The sequence below is a fragment of the Corylus avellana genome, chromosome ca6 (assembly GCF_901000735.1).
Source record: "Corylus avellana chromosome ca6, CavTom2PMs-1.0".
NCBI classification, from domain to species: Eukaryota; Viridiplantae; Streptophyta; class Magnoliopsida; order Fagales; family Betulaceae; genus Corylus; species Corylus avellana.
The window spans coordinates 25,530,865-25,555,615 of NC_081546.1; the positions used below are offsets into that span (position 1 = coordinate 25,530,865).

A 24,751-nucleotide genomic window follows, 5' to 3' on the forward strand; every position below is an offset into this window, starting at 1 on the left:
GTATATGGATAATTTTTGTTCACTGTTAATTAGTAAATAAATGTATTTTTGTCCTCAAGATGTAGCTAAATTGGTTAAAACTATGTTTAATAAAGCCAATATCACTAGTTCGAATCTCTTTTTCCCCTCTTGTGCGGATATGTCAAAAATAAATAAATAAATGTATTTTTAAAAATTAATGTGAGAATTATATGTTCTAAAATAAATGTTATTTTAATAAATTAAATTAGTGAACCATCCACCCAATCAAAACCCAATTCTTCTTTAAATAGTGGGTGACAACTGACAAGTGCCACTCTCCAACGGTCTCACCTACCCTTTTTGTTAAGAAAGAGGAAAAAAAAAACGTGAATAAATTCAAAGACGGCATTTTTTATAGGGTATAATGGTCATCTGCCATTATTTTGTCCTTCCTTGTTAAGGGGTTTTGGTAAAGGTAAAGGCAACTTATTTATTTATTTAATATTTTTTTACTTTTACATCAAGTCAATCATTTTTTTATTATTTTTTAAATAAAAAATTATTATAAAATAAATTTTTTTTTTCAATACTAAATATTCTTTTTTTTTTTCAAAACATCAATCAATTTTTACTATAATATCGAACCGCAATCGAAACGAAATTATTTACCAAATGAACGCTAAGTAATAAAATCTGTTTTTTTAATCTTAATTACCCCCCAAAAAAAGGTGCAATTCCATGCTCCAATGACAAGTTGACATCAGGATTTAAAGCATTAATCTAGATAAGATTATGGATTTACAGCATTTAACCATGTGATCCACAAGGCTGAAATGACATGAAAAAGAAAAAGTGAAAAAGCCATAATATTATTTTATAATATCCTTTTTTTTAAAGGCCTCATTGGACCGGCAATTCATTTTAGGATCAACGGCTGAACAGAAAGTCGACAGTAGGAAAAGTTTTTCTAACCAATCATATTTGTAGTAAAGGAGTCAAGTCAACAGAATAAACTAATGGCTTGTCCAACGTTTTTAATTCTCACCACCTAGAAATCAAGTTAGAGAAGAGGTTTTTCAAGTTTCCTTCCCTAAATATATTAAAAAAAAAAACCCTCATAATTTTTTTTTTTTTTAATTTAATTTATAAGGATACGTTTATCTTATAGAAAAATGTTATAAATTGGATAGCACTTTATCTTTTCTTATCTTTATTTTATTTAAATAAAAAAGTCTTTGAAAGATTTTATAATGCTGCAATAGCCTACATTCACACATGGTAACCGAACCCGTTCAAATCCGGTCTCCATCAATTCCCTCAATTTTCAATTCAATATTCCACTTCCTGTATACCATCTCTTTCCTCTCTTCCATGACATGTTTTAAATAATTTACGCTCTTATGTTTTTTATTAAGAAAAGAAAATAAAATAAAATAAACCAAACGCAGCGACTCCCAAAGCGTAGGTGTCACCAAAGATTCGTACCTCTTGAACAACAAGGCTTAGCGTCTTGTCATCTGGGGGGTCTCTGACGTTTAGCTAGTTGAGAGACTTACAGGTACCACCAAAATATTATATTGAATTCTAACATAAAAACCCAACATCTGGGGACTTTTTGCCAACTAATTTGTCTCTGCCAAACAAGGCCTCAGAGTTTGGCCTTCGCTGCATTTGTCTGAAATATGGCACCAAAAGCGAGTGAACGGCACCTTGTAAGAGTTTTGCTGAATCCTTTTAGGACATGTTTGTGTCTACTTCTTCTACTGGTTTTCTTTGCAGCAGCAACCTCCGCCTCTAACACCTCAACCATCGTCACGACTCTACCGGGATACGGCGACCTACCCTTCTCGCTTGAAACCGGGTGAGTTTTTTTTCTAATTACTTGATCCAAAAAGCCAAAGAGTGTGAGAGTGTGTATAACATTTTTCAGGCTAAAAACTACACTTTAATCCCACCACTAATTCATCATAATTAATGACGTGTTACATTGTTCGTGCCAATTAGCTGTTTTTTTTTTTTTTTTTTTTAAAAAAAATTATTTATTTATCAAGAGCTGATAGTTTTTAGCATTGCAGGGTGTAATAATGTTGAGATAGAAGTATGTAATGTTAAAAACCACACTCGCTCAAATTGGGTTGAACGAAATTCCGATAAACTAGCCTATTAAACTCATATTCATCTTTATTAGAGCATATGATTTTCAAATGTAAGAATCACGTGTTCAAAAAATATATGTCAATAAAAAAACATATGTCAATTTAAAAGAAAAATGAAAAAAATTAATCTGTGTTATGTTGTACTTTTGTTAGATATATTGGTGTTGGCGATAACGAGACAGTGCAGCTATTTTACTACTTTGTTGAGTCACAAAGAAGCCCTTCGCGAGACCCTCTGATGTTTTGGATCACCGGAGGCCCAGGTTGCTCCAGTCTCGCCGGTTTTTTCTTTGAGAGTGGTATGTTTTTACTCATCTTTTTCCATGTGGGGTGTTTGGTTATGCAGAAAAATGCACAGAAAAATGATTTAAATGGTGTCTGATTTACAGGTCCTTTAACTTTCAAACTTGGAGATTACAATGGGAGCCTACCAACACTTCAGGATAACCCATGGGCATGGACGCAGGTGTTTCATCTTTTTGCACATTTCATGACAACTTGATGATTGTGACAGATTTATTATTATTATTTTTTTTTCTTTCATTTCAATGAAATGTGATTATGATGATATTCAGGGCATCAACATCATATATTTGGATGCACCCGTTGGTGCTGGGTTCTCTTATTCAAAAAGCTATGACGGCTATATCATGGACGACTATAAATTTGTAGCACAAGCCTATGAATTTCTGTTAAAGGTGTGTGAGAAAACAGGGTTCTCTGTTTCAAACTTTTATGCTGTGGGTTGAGGTGTTTTTCATTTCTCTTTCTAATTTCAAACTTTCTGCAGTGGCTGGATTTGCACCCTCAGTTTTTGGGAAATCAACTCTATATCGGTGGTGACTCCTACTCTGGCATACCTATTCCAATGATTGTGCAACAGATAGTCCTAGGTAGTTTATTTGGACAAAAGTTTTCTTTCAAATTGAGTTATTATTTTTTTCTTTTCTTTTCTTTTTCAACTCAGCCTATATGTGTCTTATGGATGGTCGCGTGTCGGGTTCGATTCATATCGAGGCAAGAGTATAAACCTATATAGGTTAACCTTAATCTGCCAATTTCTCTAAATTGGCATTTCATTTCATCATGGTGTTGCAGGTAATGAAGCTGGAACAGTGCCAATGATTAACCTCAAAGTAATGATCTAAATCTTGTTCCTAGAATCAATTTATATCGTTTTCATTTTTCTCAAAAAATCTTTCAAGCATTATGATTCTGAATCTTCAAAGTTTGGTTGATTAAATGATGTTAAATGGTTATCAGGGGTATGTGCTTGGGAACCCTGTGACAGATTCATTCACTGACATGAATGCAAGAATCCCTTATGCTCATAGGCTAACTCTCATATCAGATCAACTCTATAAGGTAATTTGGTGTTTAACAAGTCTTTTATTTTTTGGTTAAATTTTGTCTTACTTCTAATGAATATCTTCTACAAAATTATAATCTGTCAATTTTCATGCTTTTTTAGTCTGCCAAAACAAGCTGTGACGGCAATTATGTGAATATAAATTCTAGCAATTATGCATGCACCTCAGACGTTGCTGCTATTAGTAAGGTTAGAAGACCACAAAAACTGTCCTTATTTGGACTTATTTCATCATCAACTTCCATATTCACTGATAATGGGTGATCATTTGAATTTGCAGCTCACAAATGATATAAATTTGGTACACATTTTGGAACCATATTGCAGCAATGCAATGCCAGAACCAAATGAAGACGTAGATTCAGTTCGAAGATACCTCTCAAAAGTGTCCAGTCCTTCACTTTGGTGTCGTGTAAGTGCGTGTGGGTGTGGAATTGTATCAATAAAGCAATAACATGGACAAAGTTTTTCTCTAAACTAGATTGCAAAAATTTCTTTCAACTTAATTTATTAATAAATCAAGTCAGAGGAATTTCTTCCGACCCAGTTTGGAGGAAAACTTTATCCCAATAATATTTTATTTGATACAAGTTGAAGTGATTAACACATTTGTTCAACTCATATCAGAGTTATAACCATATGCTGTGCTACATCTGGGCGAATAACAAAGCTGTCCAAGAGGCTCTTGGTGTTCGACAGGTACATGCAGTGTATATCACATATCATAGTATCCAACAGTACTTATAACCTAGAATCACTATAATATTTTTGTGATGTTTCTTCCAGGGGACAAAAACCTTTTGGCAATACTGTAACACCACTTTAGCTTATACTAAGGATGTCACTAATGTTGTCAGCTATCATCGAAATCTCACCAATGCTGACCTACGATTATTGATATACAGGTAAAATCTAGCAAAGAACTTTTAGCACCTCTGTTTTCATTTTTCATGAACTTTATTAGTTAATAGTGTATATATAATAAACTTTTCCATGATATGCAGAATCAACAAAATGTACATCAAAATTTAGCTTCATCTCTCAATATCTAGGGCTATTCTCTCATAAATTTCTTGAACACGAAAACTCTTAAACGATTTCGACTCTAAACCTATACTTACATCTATCAAGTATGGCCTTTCTGTAACATCTTTAGAGAGTCCATTCACAACAAGGGCATCAAGGACTTGGGACTGCATAATCCTGCTTTTTCCTTCATCAATCACCTAGTAAAATATGTTTGGACACACAGTATACGCAGCAAAACTTCGGCATCCTTTTATCTTTATCTACTTTTGCTGAGGAAATTTGATTATCTCCTAGCATGAGTACAAAAAGAGTAGAACAAGCAAATGTACGCTACCAACAATACTGGCTAATACAATCTTTCAATTCCAACAGCGGTGACCATGACATGTCAATTCCACACATTGGCACACAAGAATGGATAAGCTCTCTCGGTTTGACAACAGATGAAAGCTGGAGAGTATGGTCGCTAGGTGGTCAAACTACAGGGTGAGTCTCAAGTTGCTAATCCCTTAAACCATCCCTCCCAAGGACCTTTCTCTCTGCCCTGGTCCAATCTCAAGATGTCAGTAGCCTGAAACATTTTCTCTTTCTCATGGAATTGCAGATATACAAAGAAGTTGATGAATGAATATTTCACTTTGACATTTGTGACAATAAAGGCAAGAAAATCCTGAACTTGATTCCTCAATCTAAATGTCTACAAGTGGAAATCTAAACAAAGTTTCTTATATTTTTCTTCCTCGTACAGGGAGCAGGCCACTTTGCTGCAGAATACATGGTTAAGGAGTGTGCTGCCATGATAGATAGGTGGATGGCTTATTTCCCCATTTAAGTGAGACTGATTGACATTTATTTGGTGAACTGAGATTGTGGAAGCACGTTTTGCTTAAAATGAAAATTTTCGCACTTCAATGGTGATTGCAGAGTAAAGAAACTCTGAAAAGTCTTTCTCTCAACTCACTTATCGCTCTCTAATCCTATCATAACCATGAAAGACACATCGATAGTGATTGTCGTAGGCAATGATATGGATCCAGTTTCAGACTGAAGCAACAAGCCAGCACAAAGCTATCTTTCTTGACGCTGTACGTTCTAATAATAAGAATCCGATGGTTACAATCACTAACTAGTGTAATGATGAAGATCTAGATTCACAGTTCACAATAAGCATTCTAATTATTATTTTTTTTAATAAGCAATCGAAATATCATTAAAAAACGAAAAGTGCTACTTAAGTATACAAGAAAAACACCTAGCTAGAAGGAGAAAAAGGAAGAAAAAAAATTCATGAAAATTCAGCACCCAGAGAGCTATAAACGCAGCTGTCCAAGTATAAAAAGTAAAAAGAAAAAAGGACTCAAGTTCCACCAACGTCCTCTCACGGTCATCAAAACGTATGTTATTTCTTCCCCTCTAAAGACATCACAAGAGGCAAGAAGGCACCATTTCCATATGTCTGTACTCCGAGTTTTACCACCTGTCCGCAATAAACACACAAATCGGTTACTCTACCAGGCATCACCCAAAACAACTAAAAAAGGCGTTCCATAAGGTGCTCTAACAAAATCTTACGTTCCACTGATTGGAGTCACTAGAAGACTCCGAGTGAGCCGCTACTGAAGCATCCTTTCCACGAACAATACCATATAAATTTGAAAAGACTTTCCTTAAGGCCTTGTCCCCACACCACATTTCATACCAGAATCTAACCTTGGTGCCATTTCTTACCTCAAACCTAGTATGACTTGAAAACATCCCCCAACCCTTCTTGATGTTCTTCCATACCTCCACGGTCCCACCCCATACGATCTAAGAGGCTCATTATAACACCACCCACCCCACGAAGGGCCAAATTTAAGTCCACCACAACTATCTGTTACACCTCTTGCTCATGCACATAGCGTCAAAGCCTTTTTTCCAAAAGAGCACAATCAAACTTCCCAAATTTTGAACACCCAACCCCCCCTCAGAGATCAGAGAGCATATCTTGGACTAGCTTACCAAGTGAACTTTAAACTCTTCACCTAGCCTGCCTCATAAGAAATCACACTACGCGGTTTGCAACACCCGCAGAGAGAGGGAATAGGGACAAAAAATAAGCAGGCAAGTTAGAAAGTGTGCTCTTTATAAAGGTAATCCTACCACGCTTAGACAAGTACATCATTTTCCAACTAGTCAATCGAACTCTATCTTTTTAATATAATGAATTAGGCCAACAATTCAATTTCCTAATCGCATATATCATTCCACATTCAACAGCTCCTTCCATACATATACATATAACATACTTCATTACCATAACTTGGGCATTACATCAAGTCGAGTTTATAAATAACCACAACTTATCAATTCAACAATTTCTGGAAATGCAAGTAACAATGGGCACCAAATAAAGCCCACATGTACATCAATGACCTGAAAGGTGACAACTATGAAACAACTTTCAGACACATAACCCATCAAACAAAAGCCAAAGTTTCGATATATTGATATGCATCGAGCCATCCAAATTGCAATGAACTCCTAGTCTCATTATGATAGGGTGTTAACTCGCAAAGCTTCTTGAAACTCTTATCCCTAAGATTATAAGATATGATCTTACCAGGTAGGTGCAACAAGAGCTCTGCCTCCTCTTCATTGGTAACAACAAAAACTATAACGAACGCATAATAACAAGAGTCACGTGGGTCGAGGAATTCCCGAACAATCTCCGGAAATGCGACAACAATTGAACCAAGATCCACCTCGTACTTTACGAACCACCTAGAGCAGTCGCTCGCCATCTCAAAGACTTTGAATTGGGTTGTGCGACAACCACAGACCTCAATTAGATGCAAATGGCCACCAGACTCTCCGAAATACCTGAACCTCCTCTTTCCCCATGCGTCTGAACCGGGAAGACTCGGCATTGTTCGAACAACCTCCTTGTCAACATCAAAGCACAAAGCAGAGCCAGAGGGACTAAGCCAGTGGACCGCCTCGTTCCAAAACACAGCGCTGTCGAACACCATGTCGAACGGCGCGACGAACGGAGGGCCACAGGGCCTCCAAGCCCGAGTCTCGGACGAGTATATCTCGATTTGGTAAGAATACAATGAGACAGCACTGCTGCGAACACAAACCACTTGGTAATTAGGCGAATTGGAGGGATCAAAAGCCAAGGAAAGACCAAATATTATAATGGGTCCTTCAATACTAAGACGAGGAAGCGTTGAGAAGCGCTTGGTGGTGGGATTGCACACGTAGTAATGATGGGTTTGGTCTGTCAGTGACTTGTTGAGGCTACGGCACAAGAGCAATCCATTGCAGGACTGTAAAATCTTGACACCCGATAAAGAAGGGTCTTTGATCTTATGAGCGATGAAGTCGAGGGATGTGAATGGAGGGCTAGAATGGGTTCCATCGAGAGAGACAAACTGGAAGTGAGATGGGGTACTTCTGCGGAGGAAGATGCCGGAGAGAGATGTGCGGTGGCGGTGGTGGTGGTGGTGGTGGCGGCGAGAGAAGTGAGAGTCGGAGATGAGGGACAGCCAACGCTTGGACACGCATTTGAAGCGGAGAAGAGGCTTTACTGGGACACGGATGAGAATCTCTGTCACAATATCGTCATTGCCGCCGACCGTCTCAGCCGCTGCCGAGGCATTGTTATGAGGATTGGTGGTCGGCATTCTTCGTCTCCCGATTTTCACCAAACGAGATTGTTGAGAGAAAAGAGTAAAGCATTTCTTGCCCAGGAGAACGACAGGGTTATACTCACTTTCCTCCTTCGTACACAAAATTCCACTTCGAACTACAAGAGTTTTACCGAAATTTCAGTGTAAAGTTGCCTTCTTTTGATGATTCCCGACAATTTCCCATGAAAGTGAATTCAAAGCAATGAGTAAGTTCCGGTGTGGGTGGAGCAAGCTGAGGGACCATCATAAGTTGCAAAAATTAATAAATAAATAGGTGGGGCCGGTGTGTGTGTGTGTTTTTTTAAGCAAATAATAGGGGAATACCAAATATTTTCATTAATTATATTATGATACGTGTTACTTTAAAATAAAAAATTAAAAAATTAATTTTTTTAAAAAATCGACATACTCTCTAAAAATTACTATTTAATTAACAATGTCTTTTTTAAAATTCAAAACATTTCTTAAAAATTATTAAAAAATTGTCAATGTTTTGTCAAAAGCCAAAAAATAGATAAAAATTACCGTAAATTTTTGTTAATAAAACAAAAATACTGTTATAAATTTGAATAAAAAAAAAGAAAAATTTTTAAATCTCCACTCCCAGTTTTTTTTTTTTTTTTTTTTTAATAATTCGAGTTTTCTAAAATTTATAAATTTTAATTTTATTAAGCGTATTTTCATCATTATAGAGGACGTTAATAACTTTTAATTGTTTGAGAGGACATTATCAATTAGGTGATAATTTAAAAGTTTGAAAAATTCATCCTTTCATCAAATGGGAGATCCTGAGCTACCCATAAATGATTTCGGACATCATCATAGCCTTGGACTGTGAGATGGCTGAACAGCCCATAAATGGTTTCCCATAAATGGTTTAAGACATCATCATAACCTTGGAGTGGCCAGTCATTCCTTCCATCAAATGGGAGGTGGTTGAATTACCCATAAATGATTTTGAACATCATCATTTGGCCATTAGGGTGATTCGATCACGATCACCCCTCAAGTTTTTTTTTATTGTTTTTTACAATTTTTTTAATTATATGTGACACGTGTTATAATATAATTGATGCTAATTTATTTATTTATTTTTGCTTATTACAATAATGTTTCAACTAATTTTAATAAGTAATATTACACACATTCTCAGTCTCATTCTCACTCTCGTACTTTCTGATATAACTTTTAAAATCATTATTAAATTAAAATTTAATAATTAATTCATCTTAAATTACTCAATTTTTATACCCAAAAAGTTTATTGCAAATGAGTAAAACCATGAGAATTAATTTTGCATTTTTACTGAATTTTAAACCGTCACCTAAACGTGTGCACCACCAGTGTGGTGGCTATTATTGTCTTTTTTCGGCTGATTGACGTGTGAGCAGACATGATTTTTTTTTTTTTTTTTTTTGCTCAAAAAGAAAGATTTGACTGGTTTTCTTTTTCCCTTGACAATATACATTTTTTTTTTGTTTTTACACAACAATTATATACAAAAGTTGGGTTTGTCTTTTACATTCTGGGTTTAAAATTGCGTAAGAAACTTAAAAAAATAAATAAATAAATAAAAAAAGCTTATAATACATTTAAAAAAAAAAAATAGTTCCAAGAAAAAAAAAAATCTTTAGAAAAAAGCACTTGAAAAAATATATATATATTTTCTTTCTAAAAAAGCCAAAAGCAAGACAAAAGCTTATTTGTTCTACAAAAATAAGCTTAAAAATGATTTTTTTTTTTTTCTCCTAAAAGATAGACAAAAGCTATATTTTTCAACAAAATCTCAATTAGGCTGTTATTGTAAGGCTGGGTAAAGCATCTTATGACTTTAAATCTATTAGTCAAATTACAATTTTATTTATTTAATATAGACAATTTACCAAACGGATGTAGTCTATGAAGTTCTCGTCCAGCTAGCCACACTTCTCTATCACTCGTTGAGTAATTGTAGTTCCTTAAAATTATCTATAAAGTGTAATATCATCTAATAAAAGAATTAATGTATGTAATTTCATTGATGAGTTCCAACGGACTAATACAAACGAGTTGGAAGTACAAAGTCCTACATACCAAGAACCACCTACTCTTTGGCAAAAACCACACATCGGTTTGTACAAAGTAAATTGAGATGCATCGGTAAATAAAGTTCAAGGGTGTATTGAGTTTAGACTAGTAGTACGGGATTATGCGAGATCTGTGTTGGTTTGCTAGAATCTGTTGCAGTGAACCTATGTTCTGAGATAGGTTTCCTTGATATAATTATGGAAGAAGATGCCTTACAAATTGTCAATGCAATCAAACTGACGGGAAAGAATTCGAGCAAAATTGATCATCTAATTGATGGAATCAAAGAAGGGTTGAGCCAATTGAGATCATGGAGGATTCATCATGTAAAGCGGGATGCCAATTCAGATGTCCATAGCCTTGCTAGAGAGGCAATTTTGGATGTCGTTGATAAGATTTGGGTTGAAGAAATTTCAAACTGTATTTATGATATTGTAACGTGGGAGCTTTTGCCTCTACTTGATTGATTTTATCAATAAATGTTATACATTGTTAAAAATAAAAAATAAAAAATTAATGTAAACATTTATGAGCATCTTTATAATCAAGTCACTCAATATAAACGTTTTGGGATGTATATTATTTTAGAGAAATACTACAGTTCTTTTTAGTGTTCACATATAGATTATGATAGAATATGATAGACCATTGGGGTAAAGTTTTTTTATTTTTTTAACCTTTTAAAAAAATAATATTCACATACGATTAGGAGAATAACATGAGGAACCGTAACATTCATCATAATTTTAACCTAATCTAACATAAAAATTTTGTAGCCTCTTCAATAAAAAAAATATTTCCCATACCAAAAGAAAAAAAAAAAAAAAAAAAAAAAAAAAAAACTCTTGCCTTAGCATCATAATAGATTCTTACTTATTTTTCAATTTGGAAGTTTCAACTTTCAAGTATTAACAGTTTCAGGCAGAAGTGAACAAAACCTTTTTTTTTTTTTTCTTTTTTTTTTTTTTCGTAAAAAAGGATTTTTTGGAGGGTAAGACATAAATTTTTAAGGATATATCTTTAAAAAAATAAAATAAAATAAAAATTTTGAAGGGATTCCTTGTGGTTCATGTCCAATAATTGAGTTGCTGAAATTTGAGCTAAGCAGCATGTTCCTTTTTTGTAGCATCTTCACATCAATTCATAGGCACATGCCCTCTCATCACTTCAGCCTGGAGACTTATCTTTCTTTTGTCATATCCTCTGTACTAAGGTGAGTGGGTGGGGAAGCATTTGCCAAACAACAATAGTAAATAAATATATAAACAATGGTAAAGCATTTATCTTTATAAAAAGTTGTACTTTATTAGTGTTTTGTATTTGAAGTTATTATTTTTATTAAAAATAAATATAAAAGTAAAATTAATTTTGAGTCATTTGTGCTTTGAATTTTTTTGTTAATATTTTTACTTAAAAAAAAAGGTTTTATATTAAAAAAAAAAAGAAAAAAAGCCCGCAATCAATTATGTTTTCAAATATGACCACAGCCGCACGAACCCTTTGTGCATGCCATAAATAGCCTACAAATAGGAGAAATTCAAAATGAGAGGTAATCTAACCAATTTTTAGGAGAGACATAATTGAGTTGCGTTGATTTTCATAACTTCACCACCCACAAAAAGTTAAAGCAGTTAAATGAGTACGTAGTTTGCTTATAAAAAAAAAATGAATGCCTTTAATTTGAATCTTCCCTCTTCCTTTCATTGCATGGACATATCAAGGAAAAAAACAAAATGAATATCTTGTAAATGATTTGGGGAGTCGTTGTGACAAGTAATGTTAAATGTTAGTCTTATTATTATTATTTTCTTAAAATTAATATAACTTTCAAAATTATTAAACGACAACGACAATTCTAACGCTCTCACGTACGTTGTATTTTTACAATTTCTGACAACATGACATCATGGAACGACAACGACAATTCCAACGCTTCTCACGTTGTATTTTGACAATTTTTGACAACATTACATCCTTGATTGATGCTTCTAGCCTTCAAATCCACGCAGAACCAATGATGCATATTTTAAAGATTAAAAGACAATTTTATTAAATAGAATATGAGAAATGTCACTTCATTCTGGTGGTCAAAGTAATGACAAGTTTTAATTAATTTTAATATAGGTTAAATTTAATTTTGAAAATCAATGGGGCAATGGCTTCTTTTGGTCACAATGTAGGTCGGTACCTAATTGCCACACCATGGATCAGACGTAAATTAATAGTTTATATTCTTCAAAAAAAAATTAATAGTTTATTCCCTTACAAGTGATAATAATAATAATAATAATAATAATAAAAGATCGCCTTTAAGTATTGATTATTTAAGAGTGTTGTTAGGAGTATTATAACTTTTATTGTAACTTTCTTATAAAGAGATGTAGCAATTGTTAAAGTGTTGATTAAGTGATTAAATTTACATTTTCTTATAAGCTTAAGTTTTTTGGATAACTCGTAATTTAATATGGTATCAGAGTCAAAGGTCCTGGAATCAAACTTTGACTCCGTCAAATTACTCCATTTAAATTAAATATTCTACGTATTGGGTCTCTCCTATTAGAAAGGAGTTTGAGCTCACACATGAGAGAGAGTGTTAAAGTGTTGATTAAGTGATTAAATTTACATATTTCTATGAGGTTAAGCTTTTAAAATAACTAGTAATTTAACAGCAATTCACATGATACTCAAATGGATTGCTATGTTAGCCACTAAACAATTAAATTTGTATGTCAAATTTTGTTGATTAATTTGTTCACTCATGTTATACCATGTGACACTCATTTAGATAGTAACGTGAATTTGTAAAAAAAATTGTAGTAAGTAATGCTAAATACACCTTCATTCGTCCCTTATCCTACCATGCTCATGTGACAATGCCCTTCATAGCTTTTGGGCCAGCAATTGTTCAAAAAAAAAAAAAAAAATCCAATAACTAATTTGCATTATCACATTAGTTAAATAGAATGAGAATATAATATTTAGCCTTGCTCAACTGTAACACTCAAGCATTTTCTATACTTCTTGGGTAAAAACTAAAGTATTGATAAATTTGGACATTTTATATCTTACGGTACAACTGTTGGAGTTATCACACATCAATTGTAGAAGGGAATTGTTGGTCACTTTATAAGTGTGAGAGAAAACCTTACTTCTTGAGCTAGCTTTTGGGATTGAGAGAAGCTCATGACCACCCAACAGCAACTCCCGCCCAAAAAGTGTCATCTTTGTTTCCCATCACAAGATTGCGAAAGTTTGGTGATTGTTAAATCAAGACAAATCTCACATGTAAACCTAAAAAGAATAATGCTAGAAGTCACTTTTATGACGATTTTAAAAGTCACATCAGTTTTGAAGAGACATAAAAATACATAAAGAAAAATGTCCCTCGGGTTGAGTCAACCCATACAATTTATTTAATCCTTTGAGCTTTAAACTTCTGACTGCGAACAACTTTTCCGACCAAAGAGGTTTTTTTGGCAAGTTGGCTCAACAAAATTTCTTTGCTTTCCTTAAATGATGAGGACTTGTTGCTTACATTATTGTGGTTGCAATACTCCATGCCTTGTTATATAACTTTTGCTTAGAATGATGTCAAACATGTGGTTCGGTGGTTCAACGGTAAAGACATGGACCTGCAGCAACCTGGGCCCCATGGGCCAGCACAAGGCCCCCGTGTTCATTTAACTTTATGAATTATGCTTATCCAAATTGAAAAGTTGTGACTTTACACGGGATTCGGCTTACATACATGGTGTTATCAAAATAATAGCATCCATACTGTACTTTAATTAACGGTTAATATTGAATTTTTTAAAATCTTTTTTCATTCTCTCTTATTAAAACTTTTTAAAGTAAATCAACTTTAAGATTTAATCTTAACCGTTGATTAAATTACAGAATACATGTTATTATTAAAATAACAGCATGTAAGCCGAATCCCTTTGCACGAGTGTTCCTTCAAAGTCTATAAATAGCATATAGTTTGCTAGTCCAAACTATGATCGACTGGGGACAAATCTCGTCTTAAACATAGCGATTTAACATGCCCTCAAAGCCAACTTTTGTTTATGATTCTTCTTCTTTCTCATATAATTTTCTTAACAATTTTAAGACGATATTCGCAAAATAAATTCAATAGAACGAATTGAATAGTAATTGCATAAAAAAATATATTTAAAGAGACAAAACAAAACACAAATTTGGTTTATCGTTTTGAGTAATGATATAAGGAAGACTCTAGTCCTCATTTTATCATTACTCTATTTACTTAAGTGTCAGACATGTTTAATATTTATTGGCGCTTGTATTATGTGGCAACAAGTAATTTACCTTAAGCGCCGGTAATAGAGGTCACCAATAACATATTTGAAAAATGTTTTTTTTTTTTTTTTTTTTAATCTTATTTGAAAAAGTGTTTTTATGTGATATGAAGGTAGAATTATTTGCATTTTTTTCTAGTTTTAAAAAGACAGGACATGTGTGGAGTGTGCGTGGCTGGAAGCTTAAAAAATGCAGCGAAGTGCATGCTGAATATATTTCCATCGCATACAAACCAAATTGTACAGAAGGCAATCACATCTCTTTGTCAGGGAATAAGTGGTCCGGATCCGGCTTACATGCTGTAGTTTAATCAATGGTCAAGATTGAATCTCTCAAAATTTCTCTTCATTTTCTCTCCCTTATTAAAAGCTTCTAAAATTAAGTTAACTTTAAGATTTAATCTTTATCATTTATTTAACTACAGCATACATGCTGTTATTTTCCATATAGAGAATGCCCCTTGATCAGTGTGTTCATGATATTATAATCATTGAATGTTTTGTTCAACTTTCTTCTCATTAATAAATGGAATGAGGGAGAATTTTATTTTTATTTTATTTTTATTTTTTATTTTTTATTTTAAATTAATCATTATTAACCCTAGAATTTGAAGTATACAACCCTAACAATCAAAGCTAGAAATGTCACTTGTGCATTGAGTCAACCCATACACTTTATCTAGTCCTTGTGTTAAGTGGTCTTGGACCTCTCTCAACCCCAAAAGCTAATTCAAGAGGTAAAATTTTTCCTCACACTTATAAATTGACCATCAGCCCCTTCCACAACCGATGTGGGATAGCCTTAACACTTCGAGCTCTAAACTTCCAACTGCGTACAACTTCTGCGACCGTTGAGTTTCGTAGGAAAGTTGGCTCCACAAATATGTTTTGGTTTTGTTAATTAATGATATAATGGACTCACTCACATTATTCTGGTTGCAAGAAACCACACCCTGGTGATCAACCTGGCCAAAGAATCCTCATTTCGATACTTTAACAAGCATTTATCATACCTTATGTTTACACCTTTGCTATATGGGCAACGGTTGCGAATTTCTTTGCTTGCATTTACAACACAGCCCAAGCAATCTGCATCTACAACATTAAAACGACAAAGAGCAAGACCATATACTTGGTTCGGGCTTTGACCCTTGGAACCAAGACTGAAACCTTTGATTGGTGTTTCATATGAAAGATAATCTGCAAGCTCTTGTAGGTTTGTGTCGTAACGGTCATTTGTGGTAAAGTTCCTCCTCCCATGAGTCTGAGGTGGTTTGTTTAGAAGTGTGCTGCTACTCAAGATAAGAGCGCTCGATCGCATACTTCAAAGCGATCGAGCGCAGTACCAGAGAGTTCCAAAGTGCAAAATCGTTCCGAGTGCGATCGTGCGCAATCACTAGGGCGCTCGATCGTAGTATCAGAGAGTACCAGTTCAAAACCATCCCGAGTGCGATCGAGCGTACTCACTAGGGAGCTCGATCGCAGTACCAGAGACCTGCCGCCATAAACTTCCATCTTCTACTAGAACTCTTACTTATCTTTTGTAGGAGTGATCTATTTGTATCACTTCTCTTTTGATTGATTGTAATTATTCTCTTGTATTATCTCTTATCCTTTGTTTAAATGTAATTATCTTCTTATCACATCAAAACTTATCTTGTTAGCTTGATGTGATCAAATACAAGTGTAACTCTTTTCTATATAAGTTCAATGAGAAAGCTGCAGAAAGTATTATGGCTAAAATTTCTTCTCTTTATATTATTTTACTAACGGAAGATTAAAGTCATAGATATCACTTGATTGTAAGAAGTTTTGTTTGTATCTATGACTTTGTAACCTCATAAGCTATGATTTTGCAAAGCTTTATGTTTTTGCTGTAAGAGTTTTTTGCTTTGCTCTATAAGAACATTATGCTTGTGATCTTTGATTAATGAAATCCTCATATTTCCATTAAAAAAAGAAAAAAAGTATTATCACTTGTAAGGGAATGGACTATTGCCCAATTTACGCATCATCCAATGTATTGTGATTCTCATTTACTATTTAATAAAATTTTAGGGGCTATTTTCTCGTAGAATCCCTTGGGTTCGAGATCTTTTTTGGAAGTAATGAAAGAGGCTATTTTCTCGCAAAAAAAATAAATAAATAAAATTTGAGGGGGGGTATGTGGTGATTAAACATTAAATTGTGACAATGTCCCCCCAAACTACCAAAATTAAACATTTCCATTTAATTTTTTTTAAAAAAAAAATTGTTTTTTTAAATAAAATTTTTGTTTAAAAAAAATTAATTTTTTTTTGAATTTATAAGAGTATTTTTGTCTTATTGAGAAATCTATAGGGGCATTTTATCTTTTTTCTAGTATTGGGGGGAACATTGTCACAATTAAAAGTTTGGGAGGGACATTGTTAATTAGGTGGTAGTTTGAAGGGTGTATGTAGACTTTTTCCTTAGTAAAATTTAGTTTTACACATCATCCATATCTACCACATGTGTGAATTAAAACCATCAATGAAGTATGATGTCGTATATTTACTACTTAATTGTAAGCTATACACCTTCTTTTTCTTTTCTTTTTTCTTTTCTTTTCTTCTAAGCAAAAAGTCAGAAGAGGCAATAATTTGAATGGCTACTTTATGCTCGTGTAACTATGGTAGCACATACCCGCTAAAAATGTATAAAATAAGCCTACACATATATTTAGACACACAAAAAAACATAGAATTATGGTTGACATGCCAAATCTAACTGTCAATAATAGGAAGAAGACTTTCTTTTGGTGGGGTTAACTACCACGAGCAAAGAGTAGACTATTTCCACTAAATTCAGTTAAAACTGGTTTGAATTTGAAGCAAGGTTTGGCCATTATTTTAATCCTTTCTAGAGATTACCATATAAGTAATACTATTTAATAGACTCATATACAACTACTTAACGTAACAATAAAAATTAGCTATTAGATTAGCAATTGTAAAAATAGAAAAATCATTACTCTCACACTCCTACCTTTTGAAGCCGGATAAATTAGTTTAAGCTTGGTAATTAAACTTTTTTAGAAATGTTAGACACACTATCATGACTCTCATACTTACTCCCAAATGTAACACTAAAAATTACCATTAAATTTAATATGAAACATTTCGCATACTTTTTAATCCGTTTATAATTAAAGTAACATTTTTTAAGTATATTTTTACGACCTTTACCAAAAGCCATTTAACCAAAAATTAAATATCTAAAGCCAATTAAGGAAATAAACTTTGTTTTCGTTGTTAACCTTGAGGGGCTCCATGCATTTTTTTCTTTCACACCTCTTGGAATAATAGTGCATGCAGGGTTGGAATGCAAGAAGAAGACGAAGCTTTCGTAATTGATATACATATAGAATAAATTATATGCTGATGAGGGAAAAGAGAAATCTTTTATTTCCATCGTGTTAAATTAGCCTTTCATAAAAAGGACAGAAATTTCATACAAACTGCTTTACAGAATAATTCCTTCAATCTAGCCTCCTTAAAAGTATTGTGTGTCCTTTAACATGTGATAAGTGCATGTTTTTTTAGTAGCACGTACTTCTCATATACTTCATATATTGAAAGAATCCCTAACAATCCAGTTTGTAAAAAATTTATCCTTAAAAAAAAATCTAATTAAACCAAGAATTCTGAGTGGAAGGAGGACAATATTGGTTGGGCAATAAATTGTTGAAGTTGGAATAATTGGCTTCAATTGGCTGTACTTCTTCTTGTGGATTACAATTGAGGAAGGCAATCTCAGCTTGGGTCTTGGCCAGCTCGCTTTCTGCATTGTGTATTTGTTGATATAATTGAGAAATAATTCCAACACACCCATAAACAGGATCTTGAATGCGATAATGTGCCTCGAAATACAAAGTATCCGCTGCTTGAGCTCGGAGATTTGGTGGGAGTTGCTGAATTTAATTAAAGAGCAAGAAATAATAAACATGGGATTTAGTGTAATGAGTTCATAAAAAGTACATATTTAATTATATATATATGTAGTAATTAGAAAGATATATTATATTACCTGGAGGATCTTTGCGACATTGCTAGCACCATAGATTCTGTGAACACAAGCAAATCTTTGAGGATCATTGGGAGGGAAATAAAGAGAGAAAATGCAATCTGAAGGGCATCTTCTTCTCAAATACTTGCAAGCTGCACAACGAGGAGAGATCATGGCTCAAATCCAAGAAAGAATCTAAGCAAAATATCACAGAAAGATTTCCTCAATATTTTGCTCTCTGTAGAAGAAAATCTAATGGAGATTTTGGTGATTTATTTATATAAATAAGAGAAGAGGAGAGTTTTTGTATTGTAAACAATGAGGTATAGCTTGGAGAGATTTTCCAACGGCTAGTTTTTTCTTTCGAATTTGGAGATTAGAAAGGAAAGCTTCTGAGATGGTAAGAGTAGACCAAGAGAATTAGAATGGAAATTTTCGACCGTTGTCTAACTTGCCTGTATAGCAAAAATGTATTATGAGATGTACGAATTTCTCAATACTTGAATGTTAGATGATATTGATTAAGAGTATAAGAAAATATTGTAGTAATTATTATCAGTTGTAAGGGAATGGACTATTGCCCAATTTAGGCATATCATCCTGCAGGGTATAGCCATTCTTATTTATTATTTAATAAAATTTCCTTTTATTCCTTAATATGGTTCTTGATAGATATGTACCACATGCACGTGTGAATTAAAACCATCAATGAAGTTTGGTATACCCGTTTAGTAAATCCCAAGGCCCATGGAACCTCTTGAGGCCCAATTAAGCCCGAGAAGTGCCAGATGTCCAAAAATACCATGGGAGTAGGTGGAAACACACCACGGGAGATCGCATCCACACCTAAGTCACGTCATTCGATACTCAAAGTAAGAGTGTACATGCGGATGTAGATGTGATTATTTGCAATATCAGCAACCGCATATACAAAATGCCTCTTTGGGTCACTAATAGGACTGTTTTAAATGATTTTGAAACTAATTTAAGCTGATTTTTAGTGTTTGCGCTTGTTTTAATTTTTTTTAAGCCCTATTGTTTTGAAAATATATTAATTTTACATTACTTTTGAAAACAATGTAAACATATATAACCTATTCATACTCTAAAAAGAGTCATTTTGGCATTAAACATTAAAATGACGGCATTTGAGTAAATTTATTGAATATATATATAGGGAATGTGAATGCATTTAGTAACCGTATTCATGTAATCTAAAACTGCTATCCGCATCCGCCTATACGGATAGTAAAAAATACTATCCGCATATGCATGTGTAGATAGTAAATAATGGTTAGCGGATAGATGCAGACAACGGATGCAGGTGGGTGGTTAATATCAGCCCACAACCCAACCTCAAAGGATCACCACCACGCCGTAATACACATGTCGCACCTCATTATCCTGCTGTGCAACAAGAAGTTGCATTTAATTCTTCGTCCTTACCCAATAAAAGATTACACCCAAAACTTGTGGAGCCGACTTGCCAACGAAACCCTTCGATCGCAAAAGTTGTACGCATGGGGAAGTTCAAAGCTCAAGGGATCAGATAAAGTGTATGGATTGACTCAGTGCACGAGAGACCTTTCTAGCTCTGATTGTGGGGTTTGTCTTGATGTTGAAATCATGGACCTTTCCCTCTTCTGTGATGGGAAACAAGGAGGAATCTACTTGGGCGAGAGCTGCACAGTAAGATTTGAGATGTACGAATTTCTCAATACCACAAATCTTTAAGGTCATGTTTGGTTTGCAAAATGGCTATTCAATCCATTAGAAAAAATAAATAGCTTTTATTAAGAGTAAAATAAGGTGGAATAGAATAGTATTGGTGTTAGAATATGCAATAAGGATCTAACACTTGGAATAACCATTCTCTTGCCCATGAGAGAATGACTATTTCAATGCTATTTTACTTCACATTATTTCACTTTCAATAAAAAAGGTATTCATTTTTTTAATGGAATAGCCATCCTACGTTGCAAACGTAACCCAAGTATTATCACTTGTAAGGAGATGGCCTATTGCCCAATTTACACATCTTCCTGCGTATGGCCATTCTCATTTACTATTTAATGAAATTTCGTTTTATTCCTGAATATGGTTCTCGATACATTAATCATACATATCTACCATGTGTGAATTAAAACCATCAATGAAGTATGATGCCTCGTTGGTCATTGCCATATTTGCTAGTGATGAAAAGGTGGTTACAGTTAGTAGTTATTGACTAAAATCGCTAATTATAACCGCCTAAGCAATTAGTAATTAAAATTCGCTAACCGACTGGCGGGCGGTTAGCGGTTCATAACCCTATTAGTGTTTAATAATCCTAATAACTGCTAACCGTTTTTTAAATAAAAAATTAAAAATTAAAAAAAAAAAAAAAAAACCAACACGATATCGTTTCTATGGTAATACAATAATACCCTACAACATATAACAACGTTTCATGAACTTTTATATATATATATAGGCGGTTAGTGGTTAGCGAGCGGTTAATAACCGCCCGCCTTTTCACCCTTAATTTGCTACTTAATTGTAAGCTATACGAGTAATGCTATAAGTTTTCCTAGAATCCACCTAGAGTCATCCCAAAAGTGATGTGGCTTTTAAAATCACCCTTGAATTTGAGATGTGATTTATTGATTTTTGATCTATTGGTAATTTTAAAAGCTATATCACATTTAGGATGACTCTAGGAGAACTCTATGAAGACTTATAACATTACTCAAGCTATACACACATTTGTTTTTTCTTCTAAGCAAAAAAGCAGGAGGAGTTGATTAGAGTAACTACTCGATTTGGCTGTAACAATACTAGCATCTGCACACTAAAAACCGCACAGAACAAAGGAGCGCGCGCGCGCGCACACACATATATATATATATATATATATATATATGCCGTGGTACATTAAAGCCTGAACTAAATATGTCTTTCTCAAAACTCCTCTCTTCGCTTTATCTTGTAAGCTTTCTTCTTCTTGTTCTTTTGAAAGCTGTTTCCGGCGACGACCCAATCTATCACATTTGTTCAAGCTCCGGCACTTTCTTCACAGAAGACTTTTACGACGGAAGCCTACGACGCCTCTCAGCTTTACAGTCGTCTGAAACACCTGCAAACAAAGGTTTCAGTTTGGCTATGATGGGTGAAGTGTACGGACTCGCTCTTTGTCGGTTTGATGTCGTGGATGTAGACTGCTCGAGCTGCGTTGTTGATGCAAGCAAAGAGATTCGCAACCGTTGCCCGAATATAAAAGGCGCAACCATAGGCTACGATAAATGCTTATACAAGTATGAAAATGAGAATTTCTTTAGTATAGTTGACTACCAATCGGCGGTGACTTGCGACCCTGGCAATGCCAAGGAGCCGGCGGCGACATTTAACGGAGTCAGAAGAGATTTATTGATCCACCTTGCCGTAGGAGCTAATCAGTCTGAACTGATGTACGCAAACGGAAGTCGGGGGCTCGCGGGATCGGAGAAGCTTTATGGGTTTGCGCAGTGCACGAGGGACTTGATTTTCCTAGATTGTTTGACTTGTTTAGATTATGCAATCATGAGAGTTTCCTCTGTGTGTAATGGTAAACGAGGAGGACGCAATTCGGGTGGGAGCTGCATCTTAAGATATGAGATGTACCAATTGCTCAACAATTGAATGTTTGAATATTGTTCAACATATATATCTTGTAAGGGAATGGAGTGACATCCAGGGTATATGTAATAGCCGCCATTCTCATTTACTATTTAATGAAATTTCCTTTTATATATTCCAAGGTACCACATGTGCGTGTGGATTAAAACCATCAATGTAATTAATATGATGCCTCTTTGCCAATGTTTGCTACTTGTAAACCATATGTATATATTGTGGGGATTTTTCATCGATATTTAGACATTAGGTGCTAAAATGTAAGGGCGGCAAAATGTATTTTTCTCTTATTAATTTAAGTTGACAGAGCGTTACAGGATTGTATTAGAGCAGTCGGCTGTAGAGAATCATGAGAGCTTGTTTCTATTAGGAATAGAGTCTACAAAAAGATACCACAACAACAACCTATGATCAATAAAAATAGGACAAATACAAAGAGCCTAGCCTAGCCTGCCTAGGTGAATCCTCATAATACTAATAAGACGTACGACGAAAGAGTCTTAGATATTGATGAAGACCAGAAAGCTAAGGATTCCATAAAAAATAGCGATGATGTAAGGACAAACTCGCACCTGACGAGTTCTATTAAAAATACCATATCTAGAGTTTTAGATCTTGGATTGGAGCAAGCTTGGTGGCATTGGAAATCTAATTCAAATATCTACAAAGTCATGTTTCACAAGGTTCAGCTAATTCCAATGTTTGTTAGGTCAAAATGGTCCATAAAAAGAATCCTAGAAAGCTGGGCAAAATTGTTCGTATGCAATCTCGTTCGAACAAGATTTCAAAGGAGGGATCAGTGGGAGTCACAGAGAGGCTTGTTTGAAACCTCGTTCGGACGAGTTTGCAGATGTGCCGCACAGTTTTGCTGAAACCGACTCTATTTGTATTATTATTAGATTTAGGTTTGGGGGGCTTATAGATACATGTTTTACAGACCCTAGAATGTAACTTTTTATTATTATTCAGTTTTTATCAACAAGAGTGCTCAGAGTTGAGTTTTTTCATATTTTTCCTTCAAACCCTAGATAGGGTCTAGCGTTTTGAGAATATTTATTAGATCTTTGATAGAATCAAGGTCTTAAAAGTATTTATTCATTCTTCTTACTATTATTCTTGCATCTCACGAAATCACGCTGCATCAGATATTAACCAATAAACTGGCTTACTCCAAAAACAAGTCTTCTAGTAATGTCCAGAGGGTGACGAAGTATCCCACCCCAAGGTGAAGGAAGGTGTCATCAGTTCGGGATTAAGAGCATTTACATTTGACTCAGCAAATTTTAGCTAAAGAATTTTTTTTTTTTTTTTCATTTTATTTTAGCTATCCACTTTTACTATTCCAATTAATTCTTTCTTTAACCCACTATCACTATTTTATCTATGCACTAATTCAGCTTACATCCATTGGAATGGGCTGGATGGATTTTTAGTATATTTTGGTTTATCTTAGATTCTTATTAGCGGGTGTTTTTAGATTTGCGGCCCTTGTGGGTTTTTAGTAATAGATCGAAGTTACTCTTCTGTTATTTTTGTATCATTTCAAAAATGAGATGGCTTTTAATATAACTATTTGATCAAAATTTAATAGTAATCAATCACAAGTCTAATTGTGATTTTAAGAACCACATTATTCTTAAAGTGACACAAAAGTGATTTCTACCATTACTTGTGGGTCTTGGGGGTGAGATATTATAGAATCTTCACCGTTCATTTCACTATTTTACTAATGGATGTAAGCTGGATTCGAAGGAAAATAATCATAGAATATGATCGAAGAAAAGATGGTGAGGGAACTATAGCGATTAAGATAGAATTAAGTTACTTATTAGCTCACATTATATGGCTACTTGTTTGTGATGTAGTGATTGACAGCAACCTACTTGAATAGATTTTTTTTTTTTTTTTGAAAAAACATTTTGATATGATGTAAAGTAGAGAAGTATTTTTTAATGTCTTGCATGTAAATTGTTGGGGCTTCGTTCTTAATGAAACCAAAAGAATTTGCAAAAACGAACACCAATCGAAGCTGTTACGACAACATGTCAAGAAAATTGTTCGGTTGGAAATGTTGTACACAGTCGGAAGTTTGAAGCTCAAAGGGTCTTTAAACTGTATGGGTTGACTTCGAGAGGCATTTCTAGGTCTACTTGTGGAGTGTGTCTCAATACGACAATCGCGAAACTTTTCACATCTTGTGAAGAGAATTAAGGATACTTTTTGAGCGGGAGCTGCATCGTATGTACAAATTTCTCAATTTTTGAATAATGTTATTTAAGAAACTATTATACGACTAACATATTATAATTAGAATTATGTGACAGTGAAAATTAACCTTTGAATCAACAAAAGTTAATCTTCACCGTCACATCATTTTAATTGTATGAGAGTCATATAACAGTTTGGTGTAAGAAATATATTTTTAAGTATTATCACTTGTAAGGGAATGGACTATCGTCCAATTCACACATCATTCCGAGTATGGTGATTCTCATATAC

At 34.1% G+C, this 24,751-nt stretch overlaps 4 protein-coding genes across 4 annotated transcripts; 2 read left to right on the plus strand and 2 right to left on the minus strand.

Annotated features, from left to right (window-relative positions):
• Positions 1 to 1,580: 1,580 nt before the first annotated feature.
• Positions 1,581 to 5,617, plus strand: LOC132184129 (serine carboxypeptidase-like 13). Its single transcript, XM_059597641.1, has 14 exons — positions 1,581 to 1,822; positions 2,271 to 2,416; positions 2,507 to 2,583; positions 2,693 to 2,815; positions 2,908 to 3,010; positions 3,216 to 3,253; positions 3,381 to 3,482; positions 3,589 to 3,675; positions 3,767 to 3,898; positions 4,114 to 4,185; positions 4,273 to 4,391; positions 4,888 to 5,001; positions 5,120 to 5,174; positions 5,264 to 5,617. The coding sequence occupies exons 1-14, from the start codon at positions 1,644 to 1,646 to the stop codon at positions 5,345 to 5,347; spliced, it is 1,431 nt and encodes a 476-aa protein (XP_059453624.1). The 5' UTR covers positions 1,581 to 1,643; the 3' UTR covers positions 5,348 to 5,617.
• Positions 5,618 to 6,750: 1,133 nt separating this feature from the next.
• LOC132184660 (F-box protein At5g07610) lies at positions 6,751 to 8,394 on the minus strand. Its single transcript, XM_059598376.1, has one exon. The coding sequence runs from the start codon at positions 8,181 to 8,183 to the stop codon at positions 6,975 to 6,977; it is 1,209 nt and encodes a 402-aa protein (XP_059454359.1). The 5' UTR covers positions 8,184 to 8,394; the 3' UTR covers positions 6,751 to 6,974.
• Positions 8,395 to 18,221: 9,827 nt separating this feature from the next.
• LOC132185441 (LOB domain-containing protein 24-like) lies at positions 18,222 to 18,818 on the minus strand. Its single transcript, XM_059599214.1, has 2 exons — positions 18,623 to 18,818; positions 18,222 to 18,506 (listed from the first exon to the last, which is right to left on the minus strand). The coding sequence occupies exons 1-2, from the start codon at positions 18,773 to 18,775 to the stop codon at positions 18,222 to 18,224; spliced, it is 438 nt and encodes a 145-aa protein (XP_059455197.1). The 5' UTR covers positions 18,776 to 18,818.
• Positions 18,819 to 21,532: 2,714 nt separating this feature from the next.
• Positions 21,533 to 22,258, plus strand: LOC132185443 (cysteine-rich repeat secretory protein 38-like). The gene has a single exon (XM_059599215.1). It carries the CDS (start codon positions 21,533 to 21,535, stop codon positions 22,256 to 22,258), a length of 726 nt encoding a protein of 241 aa, XP_059455198.1.
• Positions 22,259 to 24,751: the final 2,493 nt, after the last annotated feature.